We start from the raw sequence: 24,472 nt of genomic DNA on the forward strand, positions 1-24,472 counted from the left end.
GTCATGGGATGGAGTCAAAAGCAGGATAAATGATTGAAGCAAGCCGGGACACATGCATGCTGGGAGTGCCACCCACAGGGAAATCAGCTGGTGCATATGCACCGCAGCACCTGTGTGCATATATTAGCAATGTGTGTTCTGTGCAAATTCAGGTACTATAATCGAGACACACAGTTTTCAATACTGCAATGTGTGGAACAACACAATATAAACTTAAAGGGGATAGTTTACCCAAAAATGATTCTGTCATTGACTCGCCGTCATGTCCAAATCTGTTTGACTTTCTTTTTACAACTAAACACAAAAGAAGATATTTTGAGAAATGGTCCTGTGTTTTTTGTCTATTACAATGAAAGTCAGTAGCTATGTTTTAATCACCCTGCTTTAATGCACATTCTGAAGTATTGCATCAGACACAAGTGATGGAAACGCCAAATTTTGAATAAAAATCCCTTAATTCGCAAAAAAGTTTTCAAGCTCACTTACGGTGGTTTTTAAATTGTGCGAAAAAGGGTTAATGCGAATAGTAGATGGAAACGCATTTGCCGAATAAAATCCTCCGTGAGCATCAGAAAAGTCATGTGACTTTGTGTTATGGGACGGCAAAACCTGACTAACAAGTGGACTGATCTCATTCCACAGCATCTGAAATGTTGTTATGGTCATGCTGAAATGCCTGAGCAAAGTCTGTCATCAAAGTATTTATGTGTAATTGCCTCCTAGAACTGTCTTACATGACTGCATTCCCAAACATCAGGTATCCACCTCCGAAAGCAGTGACCGCATTTATTTTGTTTCGTCTGCTTGCTCTGAGGTGCAAGTAATTTATTATACATGAAAATCATTATATTCAGTGGCTTCTCCTACTTTTCTTAGTGATTTATAGTTTATCAGGAAGTGATGATTTTGTTCTCTTTGACTCGTTGGATGGAAACGGTGCTCGTTCGCAAATGTTAATGATGTGCACAAGTTGAATTCACAACTTTGGATGGAAACCCGCCTAATGATAACCAAATTTTAAAACCAGTTTTAATGCTTCAATGTAAATGTAAAAAAATTCTCAAAATCCACTATTGTGGGTAATCCAACAACAAACCATGCCGCAAGTTATGCCTACTACTACTATAAGTACTAAAATGGGATTACAGAAGTTGTCAAGAAATTAACTATTATTACAGCAAACAGCAAAACAGCCATTACTCCCTTATTGTTTTTATAATCATGTGTTTGCAAACAATTCTATCTCAAACTTTCTTGGCAAATGTTTTTTAAATAAAGACTGAAAGAATTGTCATGATGTAGTTTGTACGATATGAAAACAACATGCAGTAAATTCAGCCTTACAAACATTTCATGCATAAAACATATAATACAGGTGAAAAATAAATGTCTTAGTCTATAACTGCCAAATGGCTTTTTTTTTTTTTGTGGGAGGCATAACTTGCAGCAGTAGGCATGACTTAGTGTGCAGTTTACTGTGGGATGCAAATATACTTTTTTTAGTCACTGTTTTGGTGCTGTGGCCTTCTGTGCATGTGTAGAATATGCCATTTGTACTCATTTTAACACACTAACCTGCATAAATCATTTCTTTATCTTTTCACACTTTTGTCCAAAGAAAAGTTGGACATTGTGAGACTGTAAATAAAGTAAACCTAGTGCATGTTGCATTCCTAAATGCACATATTACCTGTTTTAATACATTTTAAATCAATTTTTAATCATTCTTTAAATTACTTTCTTTTACTGTTGTTTTCATTTTTATATACCTGTTTATTTTATGACTAAATTAAATCCTTTTATGTAAAGCACTTTTGATTACCATTGTATATGAAATGTGCTGTATAAATAAAGTAGCCTGCCTGCTAGCTTTTCATCAACTCATGAACCCCCTACAGTTCCCTCACAAACCCCCAAGGTTTCACAAACCCACCGTTTGGGAAACCCTGCTCTAGTCTGTCAGTTACAGCAACACCTATATCACCTGAAATCGCAGCTTTTAGACAGGTGAGATCTTTTCTGTCTCCAGCATTCACACTGACACTATACACATTTTTAGTTTCACATATTATTTCACATATAACACATGCACACATTTGTTTTTCCATCACGATGGGGATTTTCCAGATTTTCAACTGCTAAACCTAAACATCATTTTTAGATTTCTGCCATTTTGCCATGAGACATGTATTTCTGAAGCAGTTTTTTCTTGCGAGAAATGTTGGTGGCTCGCCACAACGAAAGTGATTTCAGTTTTTTCTATCTTTGGGGGGACATTTGATCCCTACAATTTGAGCAAGACTTGACCCACACACAAATACACAAACCTTTACCACAGATCAACAACACTCTCAACAAATGATGAATATTTAATAAAGTCTGGACTAAAAATAACCTGCTTTCTCTCTGTCTCTGTATACAATTTGCTCTCTCACACATTGAATATAAGGAATATACTACATCTCTGGGCAGCTAAAGCAAAATCCCGCTGCACTCAACCTGCAGTCTGTTTGTCCAGCTCCATAACGCTCCATAGAGAGGATAGCTGTGTCTGATTGCACCGCCTGGAAAACACCCATACACACAAGCAATCACACACTGAGCACTGCAGCAGACTGCCAATTAGCGAGGAACTGTGGAGGAGCAACTGCTTCCTCACATGCAGCACTCATCTGAACATGTGTCCAAGTGTGTTTTGTGCAGCATCACCAGGGATTACCAGTATTTGCCTTATTCTGCAAGCTGACAAAATATATCTCCTCATCCCTATTCTAAATCACTCCTCCCTTCCACTGCTGTTTCACTCTGTTCTTCTCCTGTTTTCCGCATCCAATTTTCACTCTCTCTCACTTTATTCATGGAAGCACTCACTGACCTCCTCTCCCCCTCCTTAGCTTTACTCCTTCCCTTGTTCTCTCTCTTTTTCTCCTAGTTTGCCCTTGGCTTCATGATGCTCACTGGAATCTGCAGTAATCAAGGTGACATGCTACATACACACACAAGCCACTGCATATGCAAACGCACACGCATGCCAACATATGCAAACACGTGAAGCACTCATACTCACATGCATCCAGAATTGCGAAAGCAAGACAATGGAAAAGGAAACACGCTCTTATGTTGTAGCATCTGTGTGTTTGCATGTGCAACAATGGAAACGCTTCTAAAGACATTCAGAAAAAAATTATATGGATTAATAAACGTGATTTGGGAAGTAGCATCATGATACTACAGGTAGATGTCTACATGTACAAACACATACGTAAACAGAAACACACAGCAACACTTACACATGCTAAGCTGGGGCAGACGGTGGAGTAATGGACCCCTTCACATGTTCATCCCAAGGGAAGACTTTGTTTTGAGTATTGCTTTGTATAAGGTGTAAGTATGTGTGTATTGTACATCTGTTTCATGTGCTGAGTACACAAGTGAACAAAAGACCGCTCATTTGTGTCTGTGTGTGTGTGTGTGTGTGTGTGTGTGTGTGTGTGTGTGTGTGTGTGTGTGTGTGTGTGTGTGTATGTGTATGTGTATACAGAGGTAAGATGAGGACAAGGAGGTGGGAGCTGTAATGACAGAAGCAAAATATTTTCACTGTTTGAGACCTAGAGGCTGCTCACCTACACATACTTGCTTTACGCAAAACAACAACCAACAATGCACACCCACAGCCTCATCAGAAACCCACAAGTATGCCATAATTTCTATTAACCCATATTACACTCCACTGGATCATTTAGCATTATTAATAATATTACTAAAGTGCTCTAAAATGCATATATTGATCTATATACAAATGTTAAGTTATATTTATTTCTATTATATATTGCAAATTTTATTATAAATTTATATTTAATTAAATATAGTAACAATATATTTTTAAAGAGGTGTATATGTATTTGCACAATTTAAAAAAAAAATATATATAGGTTTTTAAAGTGCGTCAATTGTAATATATGCATACACACAGATGAATATACAATTTTACACACACACATATTTAAAATGGATTAATTAGAATACTTATTAATTTAATTAATATTAACAAACACACACGTAACAAATATCTGAAGTTATTCCAAACACATCTTTAATATAAATCTTGCACATTATATAAATGTTTCATTATATTAACAATATAACTATATAATATATTATAGATTAATTAAAATTTTATATAACTGGTTTTTTTTTTTTTAAATAAGTACTAATTTTTTTTCACTGTTCTATATGTTCACTAAAGCAAAACCATAATTTTTAGGCACCCCCTCAGGGAACATGCACCTCTGGATGGAAATCACTACCATAAATAAAGCAAAGTATGTGGTAACCTGCTCTGCCCCATTTGTGAAGGACTCCCCCGGGTTTACAGCAGCACAGTGCCTGCTGATGACAGATGCCAGATCCAGCCAAACGACACTCCTCCAGAAAAGCAAATCCCCCAAATATTTAGCTCATATAAACACACATACACAACCATTCCAAAGCCCCTCTACCTGTCTTCCATGCTAAAAGCATTAAGACTCTCTGACCTGAAAGTGTTTCTCTAATAGATATGACATACTGTGCAACCAAGTGGAAGACAGAATGAAATATTTGACTTTTTACGTAGCAGAAGCTATTTTGGACCTAGAAAACACAACTTGTGTTATGGTGTTGTGAACATATCTGGTCAATCTTCTGTTGCTTTTAAGTTCAGTAGAAACCAGGTCCACAAATCTAACTTAAACCATGAAAATTTAATGTCCTCCCTCTTGTTCCCTCAGTCTGTATACAAGCTATGCTCTATTGAATCTGAAACATTGATGTTGCCAGTGAAAGTCCCCAGTGATACTGGCCTCTTCTCCTCCATGTTCTCCCGCTTCTGCTCTTTATTATTCTCTTCCTGTAGTGCTAAGCAAAACATGTTCAGTGCTCCAGTGATCTCTCTGTATCTACAATGATAGCTCCAAAGACAGATAAGTATGTGTACATAGAAAAATCCACATATAGTTGGCGTCAGATTAAGGGTGCTTAAAACTACACCATGCTGCCTGCAGAGCGCTACTTTACAGTGCTACATTAAAGTGCTATGCTTTACTAACCAAGTTATGCTTTACATTAGCATGCTAAAGCACTTCACTAACAGAACATTAGTGTGAAATACATGGATCGCTACTCTGCCAAGCATACAGTAAGCCTCGGTGCCTGAAGGGTTCATTCTAGTGTATCTAACCTAGCTTTCCCTTAATAATTCTGCCTTGCATCACATTAGCAAACATTCATCTTTATTCATCAGTACTTTTTCACCCACCCTTCCCACATCTCATTTGATTTAAGCCTAAAGCAGACATCATACTGCTGCTCAGATGCAAACATACCATAAAAATTAAATTCGGTCCTTTCAGGAAATCTACAGTGTAAAGCCTGAGCCTGGATCATCCAGACAGAACTAAAGCCCAACCCCCCAAAAATTAGCTTAACAAGGGAACATCTATTTAAGTATAATCAGAGCCATGCAAACATACAGTCTCTCCTTCTGTCCAACACACTATATTTATCCTCGGTTTCTCTCCTGTTAAATCCTTATGTCTCTTAAGATCATATGATGTTCTCTCTACCTTGTTCACAATTGCACTTCTATTCTCTTATTTTCCAATTACACAGTCTTTAAAACTATCTGCTCATTATCTTATTACGCTCATTCTAATTCACCCTTTCCGCTCTTTGCTCATTGCGCTCTCCCTTTCTTTCTCACAAGCTGTTGTCATATGCTGTTTTATCAAATTTCAAAAACAAACTCATAGGAGCTTAGAGACAGGTAGTCAGTTAGAGATGGAAACAGAGAGACAGGCATTCTCTTACCAGCCACTAGAAGTCACTCTTATTGTGCTGCATGTATTTGAGTGAAGTTGCTATAGATTTTATAGGGGGCAGTTGTGGCCTAGTGGTTAGAGAGTTGGGCTTGTAAACCAAAGGTCACGGGTTCGAGTAGGTGGGGTGAGTGAATGTGCAGCGCTCTCTCCACCCTCAATACCACGACTAAGGTGAGACCCTTGAGCAAGGCACTAAATCCTCAACTGCTCCCCGGGCGCAGCAGCATTGGCTGCCCACTGCTCCGGGTGTGTGTTCACAGGGTGTGTGTGCACTTGGATGGGGGAAATGCAGAGCACAAATTCCGAGTATGGGCCACAAGTCACCTCCTTTCCTTTCCTTTTAGTAAAGAAATCTTTAACACTGGGTCTGTGGTGGTACTGCAGGGGGTCTCATTTTACAGGACAAATGTTGTTCAAACAAACATAATATTTTTATTTTAAAACAAAACAGTTATAATACTTTATATTTATAATTTATATTGTGACAAAAGTTAATTCAGCTAAATGTATAACACATATTGAAATGTATTAGCCTAAGCAAATTTAAATGCATGTGCGCAAGTATGATTCAGCAAATGAATGCAATGAAATCTTCATAAATTATGTCGATACATTAATTGAATATTGTATTTATATAGGCCAAGTTGATAATCCAACAATCAGTTTAATACAGTATGTGAGGATGTCCATCTCTATCGCTTACATGTGTGTGTGTGTGTGTGTGTGTGTCTGTCTATCTCACTCTCACTGTATATATACACTGTATAAAATTGATATACATGTCTACACATATATGTACATATATATTTTTATATATACATGGCTGTTTCCAGGTTTCCAGTTGCAAACACATTCTCACAACCAAATCCACATGCAAAATAAAAACACATTCACACTTGCTTACTTACATGGTCAAAAATACTCATAAACACACACACACACACACACACACCAACTCCAAACTGAGAACACACCCAGGACTTATTTAAATGTATCACTCCCAAAAGGGAAATACACCATGCTACAACTGCTTGATTGATCGATCAGTTGAAGGACTGACTGAAGATCTTGTCATATGCGGCATGCATTTTCTGTAATGCTGTGAGGTAAATCCAAGAAAAATGTCTCATAATGCAAAAATGACTCATTAACTAATACCTCCTGACTAACTGTTCAAAAAACTCGACCATTATTTTTTTTTAGATCTTTGCTAAAATGCCTTGTGTGAAGGTTTCCACAGCCCCCAGACAAGGTGGGGCTGGTCTCCTCATGTCTGCAGTGTACTCCAGTCTACACCTCCTAGCCTAACTGGCTTTCCCCGTGCTCAACCCGCCTCTCTTGCTTTTAATCCTCGAATAATGTCTCCAGTGGACAATCTAACTTGGTGCTATTAGCCTATTAATCATTCCCGGGAATACACAAGACCGGTCCGGAGACGTCCAGGTTCACGCCACAGACATCCACGCGCACGCAGCCACGCCTCCCATCTACTATCACATCACGACTCTAATAAAATTGGCTGCAGTTGTAGCTTGTCGCACGTGCCATTGGCATTCTGATGCCACATTCACGCGCGGTTCATGCAGACGTTACGTGAGACGAATATTTCTGGAGACACTCTCGGTTACAACAGACCAGGTTACACCACTGATTACCAAAGTCTATGAATGTCTAATAGCGAAAATGTTAAATATATTCAAGATAAAGTCTACATCCTTCACATAGCCTACTTAATAGTGCATGTCTCACAAATTAGTCTATCTATAAAGGCTCGTTTCCTACGTAGCGAACTCTAAAACTCTTGCACCTGAAGACGCTCCTTGCGACGCGTCACTTATATACGCTCAAGTGATCACAAACCCGCTGCCTTTACACATTTACTATTTTACTTTCTTTAGGAACTCGGTCGGGTTTTGTGGAGAAAAGATCGAAAGCGCGATCATTCGAGCCATATTTTTCATTTTAAAAACTATAAACAGTGTATATATATATATATATATATATATATATATATATATATATATATATATATATATATATAAACTATATAAAAAAACGGCTGGTTTACATGACAACTGTTTTCAGGGCAAACCTGGTCTTAAAATATACAACACATGCATTGGGTTGTCAATGAAAAAAGATTCATATTGACTCAAACACGGCAATAGCGCTTGGTCAATTCCTCTGTGGGAGATCGTATTGCTATCCTTTCCCAGATGTTTGTAATTATATTTCCACACACAAGTCAATACCAATTGAGGTCGAATTTCGTCACAATTTGTATGATTTAAATACATCCGCCTTTAGTGTACTGAAAACAAATGGTGCAGAATAGCTTGACTTACATAAACGGTGTGAAGTCGAGTAGCAGAGGACAAGTAGTAAAATCAGACAACAACAAATCCACGCCGGTCTGCTGACGATGACATTGCCCTCTTCATAGAGGAAAGACGGAGGTGACAGTAATTTCCAACCGTGTCATAAAAGATTAGATGTAAAATTCTATGCGAGGAGACCGAGCATCAGTTCGCTGACGGCTGGCTGCTTTTTGTAAACAACATTCTCATCCCCATTCACCCTCCGCGCGGAGCACGACGAGAAAGTGCTTCGCTATCCATGGTGCAGTTCACTGCGTCGTTAGGGAAGGGAAAAAAAACATCCGTTCAAAGCAGGCCCATGGAACCATTCACAAATGCAGTCTGTTAGTGCCTGCACGCTAACCGGGAGACGACTTCACGGTAATGAATGCAGAGCCCGTAGATAAACAGACAAGTCGGCGGTGGCGGCGCACTTCGCGCTGATATTAATATTAATACTCTTGCTTTAGAGCTTGCCGGTCACCGGAGAAGCAGATGCCGAGCTACTGATCCCGTTCTGATGCGCGCCACGCTCTCCTGAAATGACGTTGTATCGTGCTGCTGTTTTTGTGAAGGGAGACATTTTCTGCCCTCGCCATACTAAATATAAATTCCACCGACTGTTGTTATGCCGTTGTTGCGTTTACATTCTCATGCCTGCCCTTGCCTCCACCTTTCTGACAGCTGATTCGACGCACGTATTTACAATTTTTGTCCGCGTTCGCTCTGCAGACGTAAGCAGTCTGTCAGCAAGCGCGCCAACGAACCCTATGCCCCACCAACAACATTGAGGTACTGCATTATTTTTCTCATGCTAATCTCTCTTTTCACTTACACACTTGTTTAGCCTATATGATTTTAACGTCTAGGCATAACCACCTACTGTCAGTCGTGACAATCGCCTAATTCACCTGAAGAGGTAGGCTACATTACAACACTCATCCAATCACCTAAACCTTTCACAGACCATCTAACAACATCAAGAACCACTTATTATTAATGACATTCGCATTTACCCCAAAGCCTAGGCATTTTCCCTTCTTGCTCTCACTCAGTCCCCACAAACCATCGCTTTATTATTAGATGTACATGACCTCCTGCATGTGCTATCTATGTCTGGAGTGAGAAAATGTTGTCATGTGAGCAAGAGGGGAGAAATGAGGGAGAAATGTGAGAAGTGAGACTTGAAGACATGGAAAACAAAGGATAAAAATAACAGTACTCACACTTCAGGATGGCAGAGAGCCATTGTGTCATCACACATTTAATTGGAGTAGCTCATGCGCATACAGCATGAGATTGCATCACAGAAATAAATAGTCAAGAAGCTAGAATATAACCATTGATCGGTAATGAATCACACTTTGTCTTTGCACAAAAGAAGAACTTGGTATAGGCTACTTAAAATAGAATGTGTTCCTCTCAGCATCAGCTGAGTAATGAGTAAATCTATTGTGAACACAATTGGTGTCATAGGCATTTAGCTAATCTGTTTCTCGTAATCTATGACTGAGTTCAAACAGCTCAGAAATTTGGTCAGTCCTGATCTGGCGAGGCCCTGCAGCTCATTGAATAAAAAAAATGTTGGGTTGGGAAATCACAGGTCCAGATTCATATGTAAATCGTAAAAAGGTATACACTGTATAGTCAAGAAATAATTAGTGATATCTTTTGTCTGTGTGAATACATTAATATGATAAGATGGACAAGGATGATAATATAGATACAAGACAATTAATGCACTACACTTGTAAACTTATATAAAGAAAGAGGCATAAAATCACTTGCACAGACTTTTTCATTAACTGTTTCCTCCTGGTGGAATGACCTGCAAAACTCAATCCGAGCAGCTCCTTAGCCATTTTTTAAGAATCTCTTCCATCTTTATTTGACCCTCTAACTCTAGCACTCTCTATTGTAATTCCATGTGATCTATTTGTTTTCTTTCTTTAAAAAAAAAAAAAAAACACCCGACCCGCTATCACTTAGTTTTCTATCTGCTTAACACTAGCTTTTTCTACTCTATTTGTACACACACACATACCTGTGTGTGTATATATATATATATATGTGTATGTATGTTATGGTCAATTAAGTCATGAGGTTACCAAAAAGGTGATTAAAGCTGCCTTTAAACTGTGCATGCATGTAATATGAGATATATATATATATGTGTGTGTGTTATGGATTGGGAGAAAGGACCCAAGAGCGAAATGCAAGAAAAGGTCTTTAATAAAGATAAAGCAACAGTCCAAAAAACAGAAATCCTCTTCAGAGATAAATTCCAGCAACAGCCGTCAATACGATAAGGCAAATAAAAATATCCTCATGTAAAACAAAAAACACAGCAGAGGGAACAGGTTTGGCGGCGTCAAGCCTCAGTCTCTCAGAGGAGGTACAACACACGGCTGGTAGGTAGGAAGCTCAGGCTGGCAGACATCAGCAGGTAAACTGGACAGAGTGCAAAGCAACCCGATAATCAGCAAACACAGAGTAATAATTTGTACAGACCAGATCCAGACAGGACTTAGACTACACAGGTACATAGAACGGAGAGAAAGCATCTACATAGATAACTCTAAGAATAATCCGACAATGAAGCAGGGAAATGGGAAGCTAGAAGTAGCAAACACAATCAGAGGGAAAGGAGAACAGGTGTGTGAGAATTAACACAAATGCTGATAACAAACTAGAAACAGCTGAGGGGAGTGAAGGTGCATGTGGAAGAGAGTTAGTGAGTAACCAGTAGAGGGAGACAGAGACGGATACCAGACCCATGACAATATGAGTTACATTTAGGAACATGTCTCTGATATGGTTTTCAAAACTGTCCTGGAGCAGCCCAGCACTGTCTCACTCATCTAGCACACTCGATTCAGCTCGTCAGTTCATTAGAAGAGACTTTCAGACCTGAAGTGGGTCAGAAAAGGTAAAAAGATGCATGTCAAGATTCGCATCACATTCAGCAGTGGCAGATCTTAAAGTAATAGCAGCCAAAACAACTTAATAACCAGCTGCTGTGATGTCTATTAATTAACTTTTTAACTTTTATAGCTTTAAGTATTCATCTATATTTAATTTAGTGTTTGATAACTTAAATTTCTGTATATTTCTGCTGAAGGGTGCTGGTAAATATGACATTTATTATAATTTTTTTAATCAATTGACAGCACTAATTTATATATAAAAATCTTACGTGTACTGCGTTGGGCTAACTGAGACTTGTCATAGCACTTGCATTTTATTGCTCCTTTGTTGGTTTTGATTGCTTCTATTTATAAGTTGCTTTGGATAAAACAAAATTATTTTGATCCAGTTCTTTCCACAATCAGTTGAACGGGTATGCACAAAACTAAACGATTCATTATCCAGACATGAGTTTAATACAAAGCCTAAAATTAAGGCTTACAATATCCTATAATCTATATTGTTAATCCAGGGCTTAATATACTTTGCCAAACTCTGATGGACATCAACCGGGGTTAAGTCAAATCAAAGAGATCTTCAAAGAGAACTTCTACATTTCTAAAACAAGATGACACATAATAAAATGTTAGCTGAACAGCTTCTTGTTTAGTCCAATGTATTATCATGATTCACATTTTAATTTTATTTGTATAGCGCTTTTCAAAAACACATTTAAAAGCAGCTTTACAGAAGATGCTATTTTTTATGTAATTATAGAGTGATCTATCAGTGCAGAGGTGGCTGTCAAATTAAGGTTCTGAGCTACAAATCATGCAGTTATGTATAGAGAGACAATGAACACATTAAAGAAATTATTATGTTGTGATCATATAATTACAGTATAAAGAACATTTGGCAGTTTTGTATGCTGATTCATAATTGTGACATGAATGTGACAGGATAAAACCAAATGAGGTCTAAAATACCTGGAGAACATTTCAAGACAATGCTAGTTTCTCGGCTCAAAAGTGCTGCAAATCTTTGCTTCATGGGCAACTTTTGGATGGACAATCAGCTGCAGCCATATGTGACTGATCACTATGCAACCACAAGAAAAACGATGTCATAACAATGCAGATTGCCAGTTCTCCAAATAAAATGAGAAACATCAACTACAGAAGTATTGATTATTTTTTGATAATAGTTATTTTAAATGCTTTGTGAATAGTTATTTCCTGTTTCCTTTTCACCATGACCTTTGGTAGCTATCTTGTGAAGCACACATTTGCATAGTAGAATTTCATAGATAGGGCTGATACATGTTTCTATCACAGCAGGTACACTGATACAACTGTGATTAGGAAAAAGGTTTGTTTTACAATTTTTAATTAAGATTATTTGTCGCTTAATCCACTTCTAAGACCATGAAAAACGCTGTCTTTCACAATTAAATTATATATATATAATAATATTTAACTTGAGTATAATTTATAATTTACCTATCGTTTTTCACCCCTGAATAAAACTCTTACATGATTTTACACTGGACAAAAATCTCTTTTGTTTCTTATGTTGCCTACATAATATCACAGATGGAGTTTTGGTTCCTTGCCACTGTCACCTTTGGCTTGCTTAGTTGGAGACAATTTCTGGCAATATTGTTGACTTGATTGCACAGACACTATTTAAAGAGAACTGAACTGAGCTGGATGATGTCATCAATGAATCAGCAATGAACTGACTTTAACTGAAAAACTGACTGTTTTCTATGTCCTCTTGCATTGTCGGCACACGTTTTTCCTGTTTAACACTGTAAAGCAGCTGTGACAATCTGTTTGGTATAAAGCGCTATATAAATAAAGGTGACTATTATAGGCTATGCCAATCACTGATATGCAAAATTGAACATTGGGTGTTGGTTAGACTTATTTATAACAAAATATTGTACATCAATCTCCAATGTTCATCTTTTGAATAGAAAAAAAGGTCAGACTTGTTACAAAAGAGCGACAAGGCCATATTTCCTGAGAACATCATCAAGCAACAAGTGGCAAGCACTAGGCAACATTTTTTAAATGCAGCGGTTGTGCTCGCTGCGTGGTATGCGCGCGCGCACATTCGCTCCACCCTCCTACAGATGTCGGCACGCACGCGAGGAGCCTTGAACTGCGCCGCTGGCCGTTTCGCGTAGCAGGGGTATTTAAACAATATCTCGGGATCCTGTGTCTTACTCTGACATAAGAGAAGGCGTTTGTGGCGTTTTCGTTGCCTAGGCGTGCCAACAAAGACTCGAAGATTTGTTTGTTGTTTACGAACGATTCATGTTAAGGAAAAGGGTGCCTTCAACGGCTTTCAGTCATGCGGACACGGATTCGTAAGTGGTTGGAGATAAACACCAGATAGCCAGTGCTGAAAGTGCTCACATACATTTACAATGACACATTTACAATGATGATTAGAGAATGAATCGTTATCTGTTTGACCAACCGAACCGATCAAAGTGCAAACAAGAAACAAAAGAGGCTTCTGTCAGGGAAGGCGAGGAAGAGGAATCGTTTGCTACAGGAATCACTAAAATTGGCCACTTAATGGGAACCGATAACGGTAGGCTCTCACGAATCTCAGTACGGTACATGATTTGACTGGAGAATGATAGCCTATAACACATTTGAAAATGATTTCAAATTTAGCTTTAACCGAAAAGTTTTAAAGTTTATATCTGTAACACCGCAAATCCTGATAAACAGTAGGCCTAAATGTTTAAATAAAATCACTGTATTGGTCTGTCGTAACACTAAACGTTGTATGCATGCAGACGTAGGGCTAGTGCACATATTTCGCAATTTAAAAAAATAAATGCAACTGTGGATTTGAATTGCTGTTAGGTCACATTACACGATATCACTGCTCTGCGTGGGGTCAAGATGTCAGATTGTACATATTAAAATGATACGTGCTTATAGTCATCTTTACCTGAAACAAGTTGGTTTCGAATGTCACGTTGGAATTTAATGATTAATGAGAGGCATTCTGGGATACCTTTACATCAGTAACGATATAATGTTGATTTTGGCTATCTATTTGAAGTTCTATTATCTAGTTTGTGATGCTGATAAGCACCATAAAGACAGACTGTAAAATGGAACGCTTAATTAAAATGTGGCCATTTTATGAGCAATATTTATTAAACTGTATAGACAAAATACAGCAAATATCATGGAAACATTACCCAATTAATGTTACAAACATTAGCAAAACCTAAAATGTCATATAAAACATCAAACTGATAAGACAATTTCTGGAAACCTCTTTTTACTGATTTTCACAGAAAGTATAAGCAATTATATAATTAGAATAATTAATATAATATACATTTATAATAATATACAGTAACCTTAAATTCTTCTTTAAATGATTTTTCCCTACTGTGTATTCTACCATATCTACAGTTTATGTACACCCAAAGTCTGCATCTTAAATCTAAGGTGATTTTCTGATTGAGGAACAACAAGGCACAACACTGATACACAAACACATTGTATTTCCAAATAAAACAAAACTTTTAAAATGTTTAGGATGGGGTCTGCTTCCAGTTCATGAACACATCCCAGGTGCAGCAGGTCACAGAAGTAGGTCTAGGCTCACTGCTGAAGTTGCACTTACACCTACTGCTGTCAGAAAAAAAATATATATATATATATTAAAGGAATACGGAATAATAAAAATTGTAAAATGAAATAATGAAAATTTTGTCATTAATCACTTACCCCCATGTCGTTCAAACCCGTAAAAGCTTTGTTCGTCTTCGGAACAAAATTTAAGATATTTTGGATGAAAACCGGGAGGCTTGTGACTGTCCCATAGACTGCCAAGTAAAATATACTGTCAAGGTCCAGAAAAGTATGAAAAGCATTGTCAGAATAGTTCATCTACCCTCAGTGGCTGTAATTGATTTTCGGGGACTTTTCCCCCTCAAATTATACAGACACAACATTACAGATGAAAATCTGAACAATATGGCTGTTTTCATATAGCTGGAAATAATTATCAAGATATAATGTAATAAAGGAGCCGCTGGAATCTATTTGATTTAATTAGATGGTTCCTATTTTAGATTATACAGCGCTCTACTGTCCATGTAATCATGGTTTTAATTCCAGTACTTACGTCCAGTATAGAAGTTCAGTGTCCATTAAAGAAAACCTCTTAAATTAGCTACACTTTAAAATCACTCACAGTAATTACAGTTATCGGACAGCTAGGTTGCTAGCATCTGCTACTACAAAAGGACTGTAACAGAATATAACATATTGAATGTTAGGTAACAGATAATAAACAGATGTTCACTACAGGCCATTTTTCTGCCCACACATTTGAGATCTATTGGGCATTTCAGTGACTTTCTGTGGCCTTTTTGTGCTGACCCCTTGTTAATTTCTGATCCTGGTGCCTTCTGAACTATGATGCCCAGATTGGCTAACAAAGATATTTCACCTTGTACGACAGATTTACAGTGAGTGAATCTGACAACTGATGTCTGCACAGGTTCAGGGCATTGGTTCGAATACTTGTGCCTGGTTACAAATATTTGTCTTGAAATATTAAAATATGACAGTTGACAAAATATTTTTTAACACATTCTTCTGTTATTTTAGCGAATTAGATGGCCTGCTCAAATAACAGTTCATCTGGGATGACGTGTGATCAGCAGTTACAATAAAAATGAGATGTGTGACCAACCTTAATCTGTTTTGTCTTCTCTGTTTTATCCTCTCTTTTTCAGTTTTAGAGTTAAAGGGGAAGGAGGACAAGTCTCAGTGGAAGGTGTTAATTGAGGATATAAGTGTTTTACAATGGGTGTTTTCATTTCTGTTTTTAGGTGAGACCTGTTGCACACACACAGAGCAAAAAAAATACTTTTGGGTGCTGAATAGAAATTTCCATGATGCTTCCCATTGTGTGTCAGATTGACACTGTTACATTGTAACTAATTCTGAATGTGTGTTGGCAGGAACGGCCTGTCTGCTGTTGATGATATATTTGATGTTCACCTCTCTGTGGCTATTTCCCACACTCTACTTCACATGGCAGATCTATGATTGGCACACACCCGAAAGAGGTCAACCCATTATTAGAACAAACATTTTTATTCTTAACAGTACACACAAACACATGTGTAGATGGTAAAATGGATAGTAGATAGTGGATAGTCAAAATGATGTCAAGTGAAATATCCATCTAAACTCACAGGTTAAACTACGATCAGAAAATTCCATTTAGCCTAATTCTTAAAACAGCTTTCACTGTCTGACAGAATTAAAAATATTGTGTCAAAATGTTAATATTTTCTGTGTCCACTAGGTGGCAGACGAACAAAATTTGTGAGAAGCTGGGAAGTATGGAAACACTACAGAGACTATTTTCCTGTGAAGGTAAACATCACACCCAGTAACTGACGTAACACATGAGTTGTTCTTTGACTTTAGCTCTTGAATTTTTTTGTGTATCCCACCCCTTCTTTCTCTCTATCCTTCTTTGACTTTCCATTCCTTCAGCTAGTGAAGACGGCTGAATTGAGTCCCAGTAAGAACTATATTATGGGTTGTCACCCCCATGGCATCATGTGTGTGGGAGCCTTCTCGTGTTTCAGCACAGACCGTAATGGATTTGCAGAAACCTTTCCTGGAATACGCCCCACACTTGCAATTCTTGCTGGACTTTTCCGCCTTCCTCTCGTCAGAGAGTATATTTTGTCTGCAGGTCAGAAACGAAAGTTAAATTGAGACTCAATGAGAGAGAAGACGACATTGAAAAGGATGAATTGTTTCTCCATCTATTCCTTTTTCTCAGGTCTGTTGCCTGTGAGTAAGGAGAGTTTAGATTACTTGCTGAGCCGTACTGGTGTGGGTAACGCTGTGGTCATCATCATTGGTGGGGCAGAGGAATCACTTACCTCGTCTCCAGGAGTAAACACTTTAGTCATGAAACACAGGAAGGGTTTTGTACGACTGGCCCTTGAACATGGGTAAGAAAGAGACGAGAACAAGACAAGAAGATTGTCTGAAATAAACCTCTAGTTTAAACCAGTGGTCCTCGACCAGGGATCGAGACCCACTATGGGATCTCAGCAAACTTCCAAGGGGGCCACCGGATGACTTAATTTACTACAGTAATATTAATACAATGAATATACATATTCACATTCTTCAACTCAAAATGCTAAAAAGTACATAATATCATGTCTGTGTCCCAGTTTCAACTTTACCATGTAATAACATGTACACATATTTTAATAAGCAGCAACTGCCAACTTATGAAAAACTATTCTGGTTTTAACATGTTTGACTACATATCCTGTGTCTTGTTGCTGTTCACTCAGGGCTGACCTGGTTCCTGTGTACTCCTTTGGTGAGAACGAGCTGTTCCCACAGGTGGTTCTGTCCGAGGGCAGTGTTGGTCGACGGCTGCAGGTTCTATTTAAGCAAATTATGGGTTTTGCTCCATGTCTCTTCACTGGGGGGCGCTGGCTGCTTCTGCCATACAGACGCCCTGTCACCACTGTGGGTCAGTTCAAAACACTTGCATTTCACATCATATTTTCTTTAACAATGATTATTGCTTTTGTAAAGAATCAAGATGTTGCTGGTAGAGACCCTTTTCATCTGTATGCTACTGACACGAATATAACTGCTGAGCTGTTCTTCAGATTGAAGTTTCACTTTTTGGTATGAACTATGAATGCAATGGTCCTTTGTCTCTTTCAGTTGGCCGTCCCATTACTGTGCCTCAGGTTGACAGTCCATCGCAGGAACAGGTGGATCATTACCACACTCTGTACATGAAGGCTCTATCTGAACTTTTCCACAGACACAAAACCAGCTGTGGACTGGCCGACACGCACGTGCTGCGCTTCATTTAGAAATGTTGGAAGGCACAAAGTTATTGAAACAGCTGCTGGATTTATTTTGTGGGACAGAAACATGTGTATTTCTGTATTGTTTTCATGTGAAAGGTTTAGCTTTTTGGTTCCCCAAAATGATGCTCAAAGCACTAAGTGAACCAAATGAATTAATGCAGTTTGGGATCTAAATCAGAATGATGCTCTCTTCCTATGGAGCTGTATATGTGCTACAAAAAAAAACTTTAGTTATCCAAGAAGAAAGGTTTTATCACCTTTATCACAGTGATGGAAATTTAAAACATGTTAGTGCTCATAATGAAAATATGTATAAAGAGTATTTTAAAGAAGTATGAAAATATAATTTTCAGCTAATAATTATTTTAATATAAGAATTATGGATGATTTATACAGGTATATTGATGCTTTTACCTTAAATTCATTAGTGGCATTTTAAAGTGCAAAGTATTGAATATACCTCTCTTCTTTGCAAAACAAATCATAAAACAAGCACATTTTTACTACTTCCAGTCATTTATTTGTTTCAGACAACTCAATTTTTTAACAGTAAGAGGAACAATTATTTATACATATTTACATACAAAAGCAATACTCTGTGTTAAATACAAAACTTCATATACAAAAACCATTGTAACTGCTGCAGGTTCCTTTAATTTTGATAAAGAAATCTCTGAACAGGCATTTTGCTTTTTAAAGAACATTTTTTAACTTTTGTAACGATAAGATTTGAGTCCTTCCTTTCTGCCAATTGTGGTCATTTACTCCAAAACACTTAAATAGCAGTTTTTCCACTGGCATTCTCTATGTTTTAAGACCAAGCCAAAGCTTGCCACAGAATGAACTCTTTTTACAATACTTGAACAGCTCCTCATTTTTTGGCAAATGCTTTATATGCTTCATCCTATTATGTGAAATTTCAAATGTAGTGCAGCCTATTTGTTATATAAAGAGCTGCAGAGATGACATTATTTTAGCAGTCAGGTCTTAGACTTCTAGTGATTAATACCTCAACATGTTTGCACAGGCAAATGACTGTGATGTCTCTGAGGAATGTGAACTTGTAAGTGTGCAGTTTGACCCATAAGCTTGTTTTGATTTTGACAGAAGTTCAGTTGGGAGGAACAAATCATACTGTCCACTTTAGACACCTGAAAAGACAAAAAACACAATTTATTTCATCTACCCTAGCCCTTTTAGTTTACCATATGCCACCTAAGTATTTGATCTATTTTAAAGAGGTTTCATCTTGATTTTAAAGGGATAGTTCACCCAAAAATGAAAATTCTGTCATTAATTATTCATCCTCACGTCCCAAACCCGTAAGACCTTCGTTCATCTTAAGCTGGGTGCACACTGTGTGATTTTTAATAGTCCTTTATGAATGTTACTTGTCAGACTGTATGAACATGATGATCGTGTCATACTGTGGGATCAAAGTTGTCATTAAAGGGGTCATATGATGCAATTTCAAGTTTTCCTTTCTCTTTGGAGTGTTACAAGCTGTTCGTGAGTAGATAAGATCCCTAAAGAGATATTGTTTATAAAAGTTAAGATTCGTCCACGCCCTCCTAAAACGGCCTGTTTAAACGCGCCCCCACATGTCTATGTCACTGTATGTGAAGATTTGCATAACGCCACCCAAATGTTTAAGCAAAGAAAGAAGGCATAACTTTGATTCTCGCTGTAGTATTGTTGCTGTGTCCTGGAGTTGTGTTTGTGTCACTGTGTGATAGCAAAACTACTTTGTTTGGCCTTCCAAAAGAGGACACAACTAGAAATCAGTGGTTAATTTGTATTTACAACACTGTTCCAGAACAGTGCAACACAAATATTTGAGTGTGTGCAGCACATTTTATGGATGACTCTTTCCTGGGAGAGTAGCCTACAAGGCTATTTCTATAAAGTGGGGCAATTCCAACTTTGCAAGGATAGTCTGGCACTTCTGACTAACAGCCTGTAAGTTTGTTTTTATATTTAAAGAATTTGCCACTGACTTATCAAATGCAAGTTTTGAGCAGTGTAGAGTAGCGCTAGTTGTTTGTCGTTTCTCCGGTCACAAATGCAGACATGGTTTTATGTTTACGCTGCCCAATGCAATGCATAAAAATACAGTATAAGTCATTATAATCAGTAATTATGTCCCCACTGGATGCAACAAATGCCTCATTTGTAATGGGTTTTATAGGTTTTGTCTCGTCATGCTGGGACATGTCATCACAGTATGGTAAGGGGCATAACATTTCTGTCACACGCTTGAGGTATTCGGCCAATCACAACGCACTAGATAGCTGGCCAATCAGAGCACACCCTGCTTTTCAGAATGATGAGCTTTGTAAAAATCTATGCGTTTCAGAAAGGAGGGGCATAGAGGAGAAACAATAATGTACAGTATGTGTAAAATAATTTTTTTTTTAACCTTAAACTGCATAAACATATGACATTACACCAAATACACACCAAATAATGTTCTTTTTAGCAACGTCATATGACCCCTTTAAGATATTTTTGATAAAATCCGAGAGCTTTCAGACACTACATAGACAACTCAAATGACACGTTCAAGGCCCAGAAAGGTAGTAAGGACATTGTTAAAATACTCCATGTGACATAATGGTTCAACTGTAATTTTATGAAGCTACGAGAATACTTTTTGTGCGTGAATTGAAGAAAAACAAAAAATAACAACTTTATTCGCCAATTTCTTCTCTTCCATGTCAGTCTTCAACATACATTCATGAGAGTACCACGATGCACACCGTACATGAACGAAGCTCTCACAGGTTTGGAACGACATGAGGGTGAATAATTAATGACAATTTTTATTTTTGGGTGAACTATCCCTTTAAATGGATAATGAAAATTCTGCTGTCATTTACTCACCCTCCTATAGTTCTAAACCTGCATAACTTTCTTCTTGGAAAGCATTCTTCAGTTCAAAATATCTTCTTTTCCACAGAAAACAAAGTCATACAGGTTTGGAAACAACATGAGGTAAACAATGACAGAATTTTCATTTTTAGCTGAATTGTTTGATTAATGTCGCCTTTTTTGTGGCGTCAGTGTGTTGTAACAAAATTGTTTGTGTTTGCTATTATTTGGTATTTCTTTTAAGAAGTGTGTTGCCTTCCACCCACACGTGTGAACGAGTGCGTTACCTGGTCTCGTGGTGTGTTCCTAAACATCGCACACAGCAGTAGCGAGCTCCACATGACACACAAGTGTAGTTTGAAGGGAAGCCACACACTGCACAGAAATGTCGCTGAGGAAACTTGGAGGGCTCAGCACATGCAGTCAGATAGTTTGGACCCTCACTGACACTCAAGTCCTGAAAGAGAAAAAGTGAGTAAGAGGTACAAAAACATATCCAGGATTCCAAAAAAGAGAAGAAATATGTTGTTTAAGCCTATTTTTAGAACAAATAATTTACATTGTGTACAGACATTTTACCTGAGGACTTTTTTTAACTAAAGGTTCTTAACAGTAGTACTAATTACTGTATTAACATTAATTATGAGTACTTCACACTTTAAATCACAGCCTTTTCAGAATAACAGTAACGAGAATTGTGCTTAACTGTCATAATGGTCTTAAATGATTATTTTTTATGTTATTGTTTTTTCTAAATGTGTCATGCTGTTTTTAACGTTTCATGACATTCACCCAAGAAAAGTGTGCGAGAGTTTCCCTCTGGATGTTTCTCAGCACGCAGTACTAATGAGTGACAGATGCGTTACCTCCTCCTCCAGAAGAGTCTGGAAGTTTTTGCGGAACCTCTGTTTAAAATGATCACCCCTTGTCTTCTTCCTCCGCTTGCCTTGAAAAATAAAAATGCATCAGGTGAGAACAACACAGACATCACAACAGTCAGCGTCGGTGACAGTTCGCAAAGAAGGATTTAATGCGAGCAAAAAGATGGGGACTGATGCATAACACCGACTCGATTCGTTACCGGATTCGTTGCTCTCGTCGAATTGCGGCAGCCGCTTGACGAGCTGCGGGAGGCTCGCGTGAGGGTCGTCCTGGAAGTTGTCTTTCTCGAGAGCCTCGAGCTGGCGGGTTAAACGGCGCTGGCGCGTCGCGCTGTCCAGCACGCGCCGCTGGTTAGGATCCTGCGAACGGACTGAGGACAAGTCGTCTGAATGTGAACTACAGCTGGACTTACATGATCAGAAAACATGGCACGACTGTTTACATGTTTTGCCGCATATTTAGGACTGGAAACAGATTGACAATTATTGCGATTAATTTATTTTTGCGATGCAATGTTAAAGGATAGGCTACAGAAGTTTGAATGGAAAGCACATTTACCAGCTATTTTCTTCTCCGCCATGACCGGAAGTTTACTACTACTACTACTACTTCTTCTTCTCTTTGTTCAATGGCCGTTCACGCCTTAGGAGTATTACCGCCACCTACTGTATCTCTTACGCTCATGGGTGATGAATCTGTATTGCTATCCTCAAAAAAAAAAAAAAAAAAAAAAAAAAAAAAACCCACCCCAGAGGACCAGTGACCAAGCTTCAGCTGGCGCTGCGTGTTCAGTTCCTCCAGCTTCCGCACTGCACTGGGCTCCTCAACCTCCGAGATGGGCAAAAGTATCATGATCCTCATCCTCAGACATAGTCCTAAATCCTGTGGTCTAATCCTGTAAACTCTAAAAATGTTAAAAACCACCTTATATATCTCATTATCACTCAAACCCTTTCCCAGCAGGTTCATGACGTTCGCTGGCCTATTCCTTGTATTACTAAAAAGACTGTTCCACTGATCATCATATTTACTACATTTAAAAAGCACATGCTCTTTTTTTTTTTTTATTTTTTTTTTTTAAGAATTGGCTAGGTGACGCTGTCACAAAAAAGAAGAAGAAGAAAAAAAAAAGAAAAAGTCCTATAAATGCAGTCCTGAAACTGCACTCTGAGGTCGCAGAGGGTCTGGCTGCAGACTTGCACTTGCACTCTCAGACTTGCATTCTCAGACTTGCAATCTCAGACACTTGCACTTCCGATAGTGACATTACTTGCAGTCTTTATTTTATATTTTGTTCTATTTATTTATTATTTTTTGTTTGAATCTTTTAACATTTCACAACAGCAGCCAGGTGTTGAAGACAAGAAAAAATAAATTAAATTACGAAGTCACTTGCAATCGCCACTTTCACTCTCAGCTACCTGCGACGTCACTTGCAATCAACAGAAATCGTGCATGTTGCCAATGGAGACAAGACGCTGTGGTGATTAAACAATTAAAACTAATTTAGTACCATCACGTACAGGGGTCCTGCAAGAAAAAAAAAACAAGACACGCAAATCCGCGGCCACAAAACAGCAGAATATGAATGCAATGCGCAAAGTCTCTCATTACGTGTTTTCCTCCCGTAGAAAACATAAACACTTAATATGGCTTAATGTATTAAGATGCTATTCAAATATCAAATTCGATATAGTTTATTAATATAATGAATAATGTATAAAACATGGCAAAACATGGCATAATGTGGCATAATAATAGACTAAGAAGATAAAGAAGAAACTCAATATGCTCCTCTTCATTATTAAAATATACATAAACAATATGTACAGGCAACCAGGTGAGCCCAGAATAAATGCAACATGCAAAGTTTCGCGTTAAGCGTTTTTCCATATAGAATAACTGTCTACAGCTCTTTTATTTCTTATATGTCCATTAAGCTATGTTTTATTTATAATGATTTTCTACGGGAGGAAATGAAACGCTTAACGAGAGACTTTGTGCATTGCGTTCATATTCTGCTGTTCTGTGGCCGCGGATTTGCGGGTCTTGTCTTTTTCTTGCAGGACCCTGTACGTTACGGTACTAAATTAGTTTTAATCGTTTAATCACCACAGCGTCTTGTCTCCACCGGCAACACATACGATTTGTGTCAATTGCAAGTGACGTCGCAGGTAGCTGAGAGTGCAAGTGACGATTGCAAGTGACTTCGTAATTTTGTTTCTTTTTTCTTGACTTCACCACCTGGCTACTGTTGTAAAATGATGAGAGATTCAAACAAAAAGTAATCAATAAATAGAACAAAATAAAAAAGACGGATGTCACTAGCGGAAGCGCAAGTGTCTGAGAATGCAAGTGCAAGTCTGCAGCCAGACCCTTCTCGGATTTCTCGACATATTCTTATCGAGGTCCACTAGGGGGCCCCATTCGGCCTTCAATGCAACAAGTTCAGCCTTTTGAAGATAACGCAGCAAGAAATGTGTGTCCTTCATGTATTTTCATGACGTTTAAATATCCCTCTGAAAGATTCGAATGAACTTTGTGAATGTGTTTATGAGATTTTACAAATGGGATGAGTTAAACACCAATTGAAATTGGGTCTATGGATAAATAAAACTATTAAAAATACTTGTTGTAGCCTACTTTAATGAATGAAAAAGAATTTGAAGTACAATAATAAT

General features: G+C 37.9%; 3 protein-coding genes across 4 annotated transcripts in view; 1 reads left to right on the forward strand and 2 right to left on the reverse strand.

Moving 5' to 3' along the window:
• The window catches only part of LOC109058531 (neuronal tyrosine-phosphorylated phosphoinositide-3-kinase adapter 1), a 39,588-nt gene extending 30,208 nt beyond the window's left edge, over nucleotides 1-9,380 (reverse strand). Inside the window, exon 1 of the mRNA XM_042724404.1 lies at nucleotides 8,204-9,380. The gene's annotated coding sequence lies outside the window, so the exon portion shown is untranslated. The remainder of the gene's footprint in view (nucleotides 1-8,203) is intronic.
• A 3,861-nt stretch (nucleotides 9,381-13,241) lies between these two features.
• On the forward strand, nucleotides 13,242-19,506 carry LOC109090750 (diacylglycerol O-acyltransferase 2-like). Its single transcript, XM_019104588.2, has 8 exons — nucleotides 13,242-13,726; nucleotides 15,906-16,001; nucleotides 16,134-16,241; nucleotides 16,484-16,554; nucleotides 16,678-16,882; nucleotides 16,973-17,147; nucleotides 17,502-17,686; nucleotides 17,887-19,506. Exons 1-8 carry the CDS (start codon nucleotides 13,585-13,587, stop codon nucleotides 18,039-18,041), a joined length of 1,137 nt encoding a protein of 378 aa, XP_018960133.1. The 5' UTR covers nucleotides 13,242-13,584; the 3' UTR covers nucleotides 18,042-19,506.
• znhit1 (zinc finger, HIT-type containing 1) lies at nucleotides 18,536-22,490 on the reverse strand. 2 transcript variants are annotated; one of them, XM_019104590.2, is made up of 5 exons: nucleotides 22,350-22,490; nucleotides 21,991-22,161; nucleotides 21,776-21,855; nucleotides 21,197-21,366; nucleotides 18,536-19,189 (listed from the first exon to the last, which is right to left on the reverse strand). In XM_019104590.2, the coding sequence occupies exons 1-5, from the start codon at nucleotides 22,369-22,371 to the stop codon at nucleotides 19,168-19,170; spliced, it is 465 nt and encodes a 154-aa protein (XP_018960135.1). In that variant the 5' UTR covers nucleotides 22,372-22,490; the 3' UTR covers nucleotides 18,536-19,167. The 2 variants fall into 2 exon arrangements, with proteins under 2 accessions (XP_018960135.1, XP_018960134.1); XM_019104589.2 differs by having other exon boundaries at nucleotides 21,979-22,161.
• Nucleotides 22,491-24,472: the final 1,982 nt, after the last annotated feature.

Source organism: Cyprinus carpio, chromosome B5, assembly GCF_018340385.1.
Source record: "Cyprinus carpio isolate SPL01 chromosome B5, ASM1834038v1, whole genome shotgun sequence".
NCBI lineage: Eukaryota > Metazoa > Chordata > Actinopteri > Cypriniformes > Cyprinidae > Cyprinus > Cyprinus carpio.

What these genes read in the sequence shown, in the direction of transcription:
- LOC109090750 (XM_019104588.2), top strand. Translation starts at nt 13,585, where the DNA reads ATGAATCGTTATCTGTTTGACCAACCGAACCGATCAAAGTGCAAACAA. An exon ending in CGACTGGCCCTTGAACATGG is followed by an intron (nt 17,148 to 17,501) that starts GTAAGAAAGAGA and finishes CTGTTCACTCAG; the next exon opens with GGCTGACCTGGTTCCTGTGT. An exon ending in ACGCCCTGTCACCACTGTGG is followed by an intron (nt 17,687 to 17,886) that starts GTCAGTTCAAAA and finishes TGTCTCTTTCAG; the next exon opens with TTGGCCGTCCCATTACTGTG.
- znhit1 (XM_019104589.2), bottom strand. Translation starts at nt 22,371, where the DNA reads ATGGCGGAGAAGAAAATAGCTG. An exon ending in GGCGGAGAAGAAAATAGCTG is followed by an intron (nt 22,162 to 22,349) that starts GTAAATGTGCTT and finishes ACTTGTCCTCAG; the next exon opens with TCCGTTCGCAGGATCCTAAC. An exon ending in GGAACACACCACGAGACCAG is followed by an intron (nt 19,190 to 21,196) that starts GTAACGCACTCG and finishes TTGTCTTTTCAG; the next exon opens with GTGTCTAAAGTGGACAGTAT.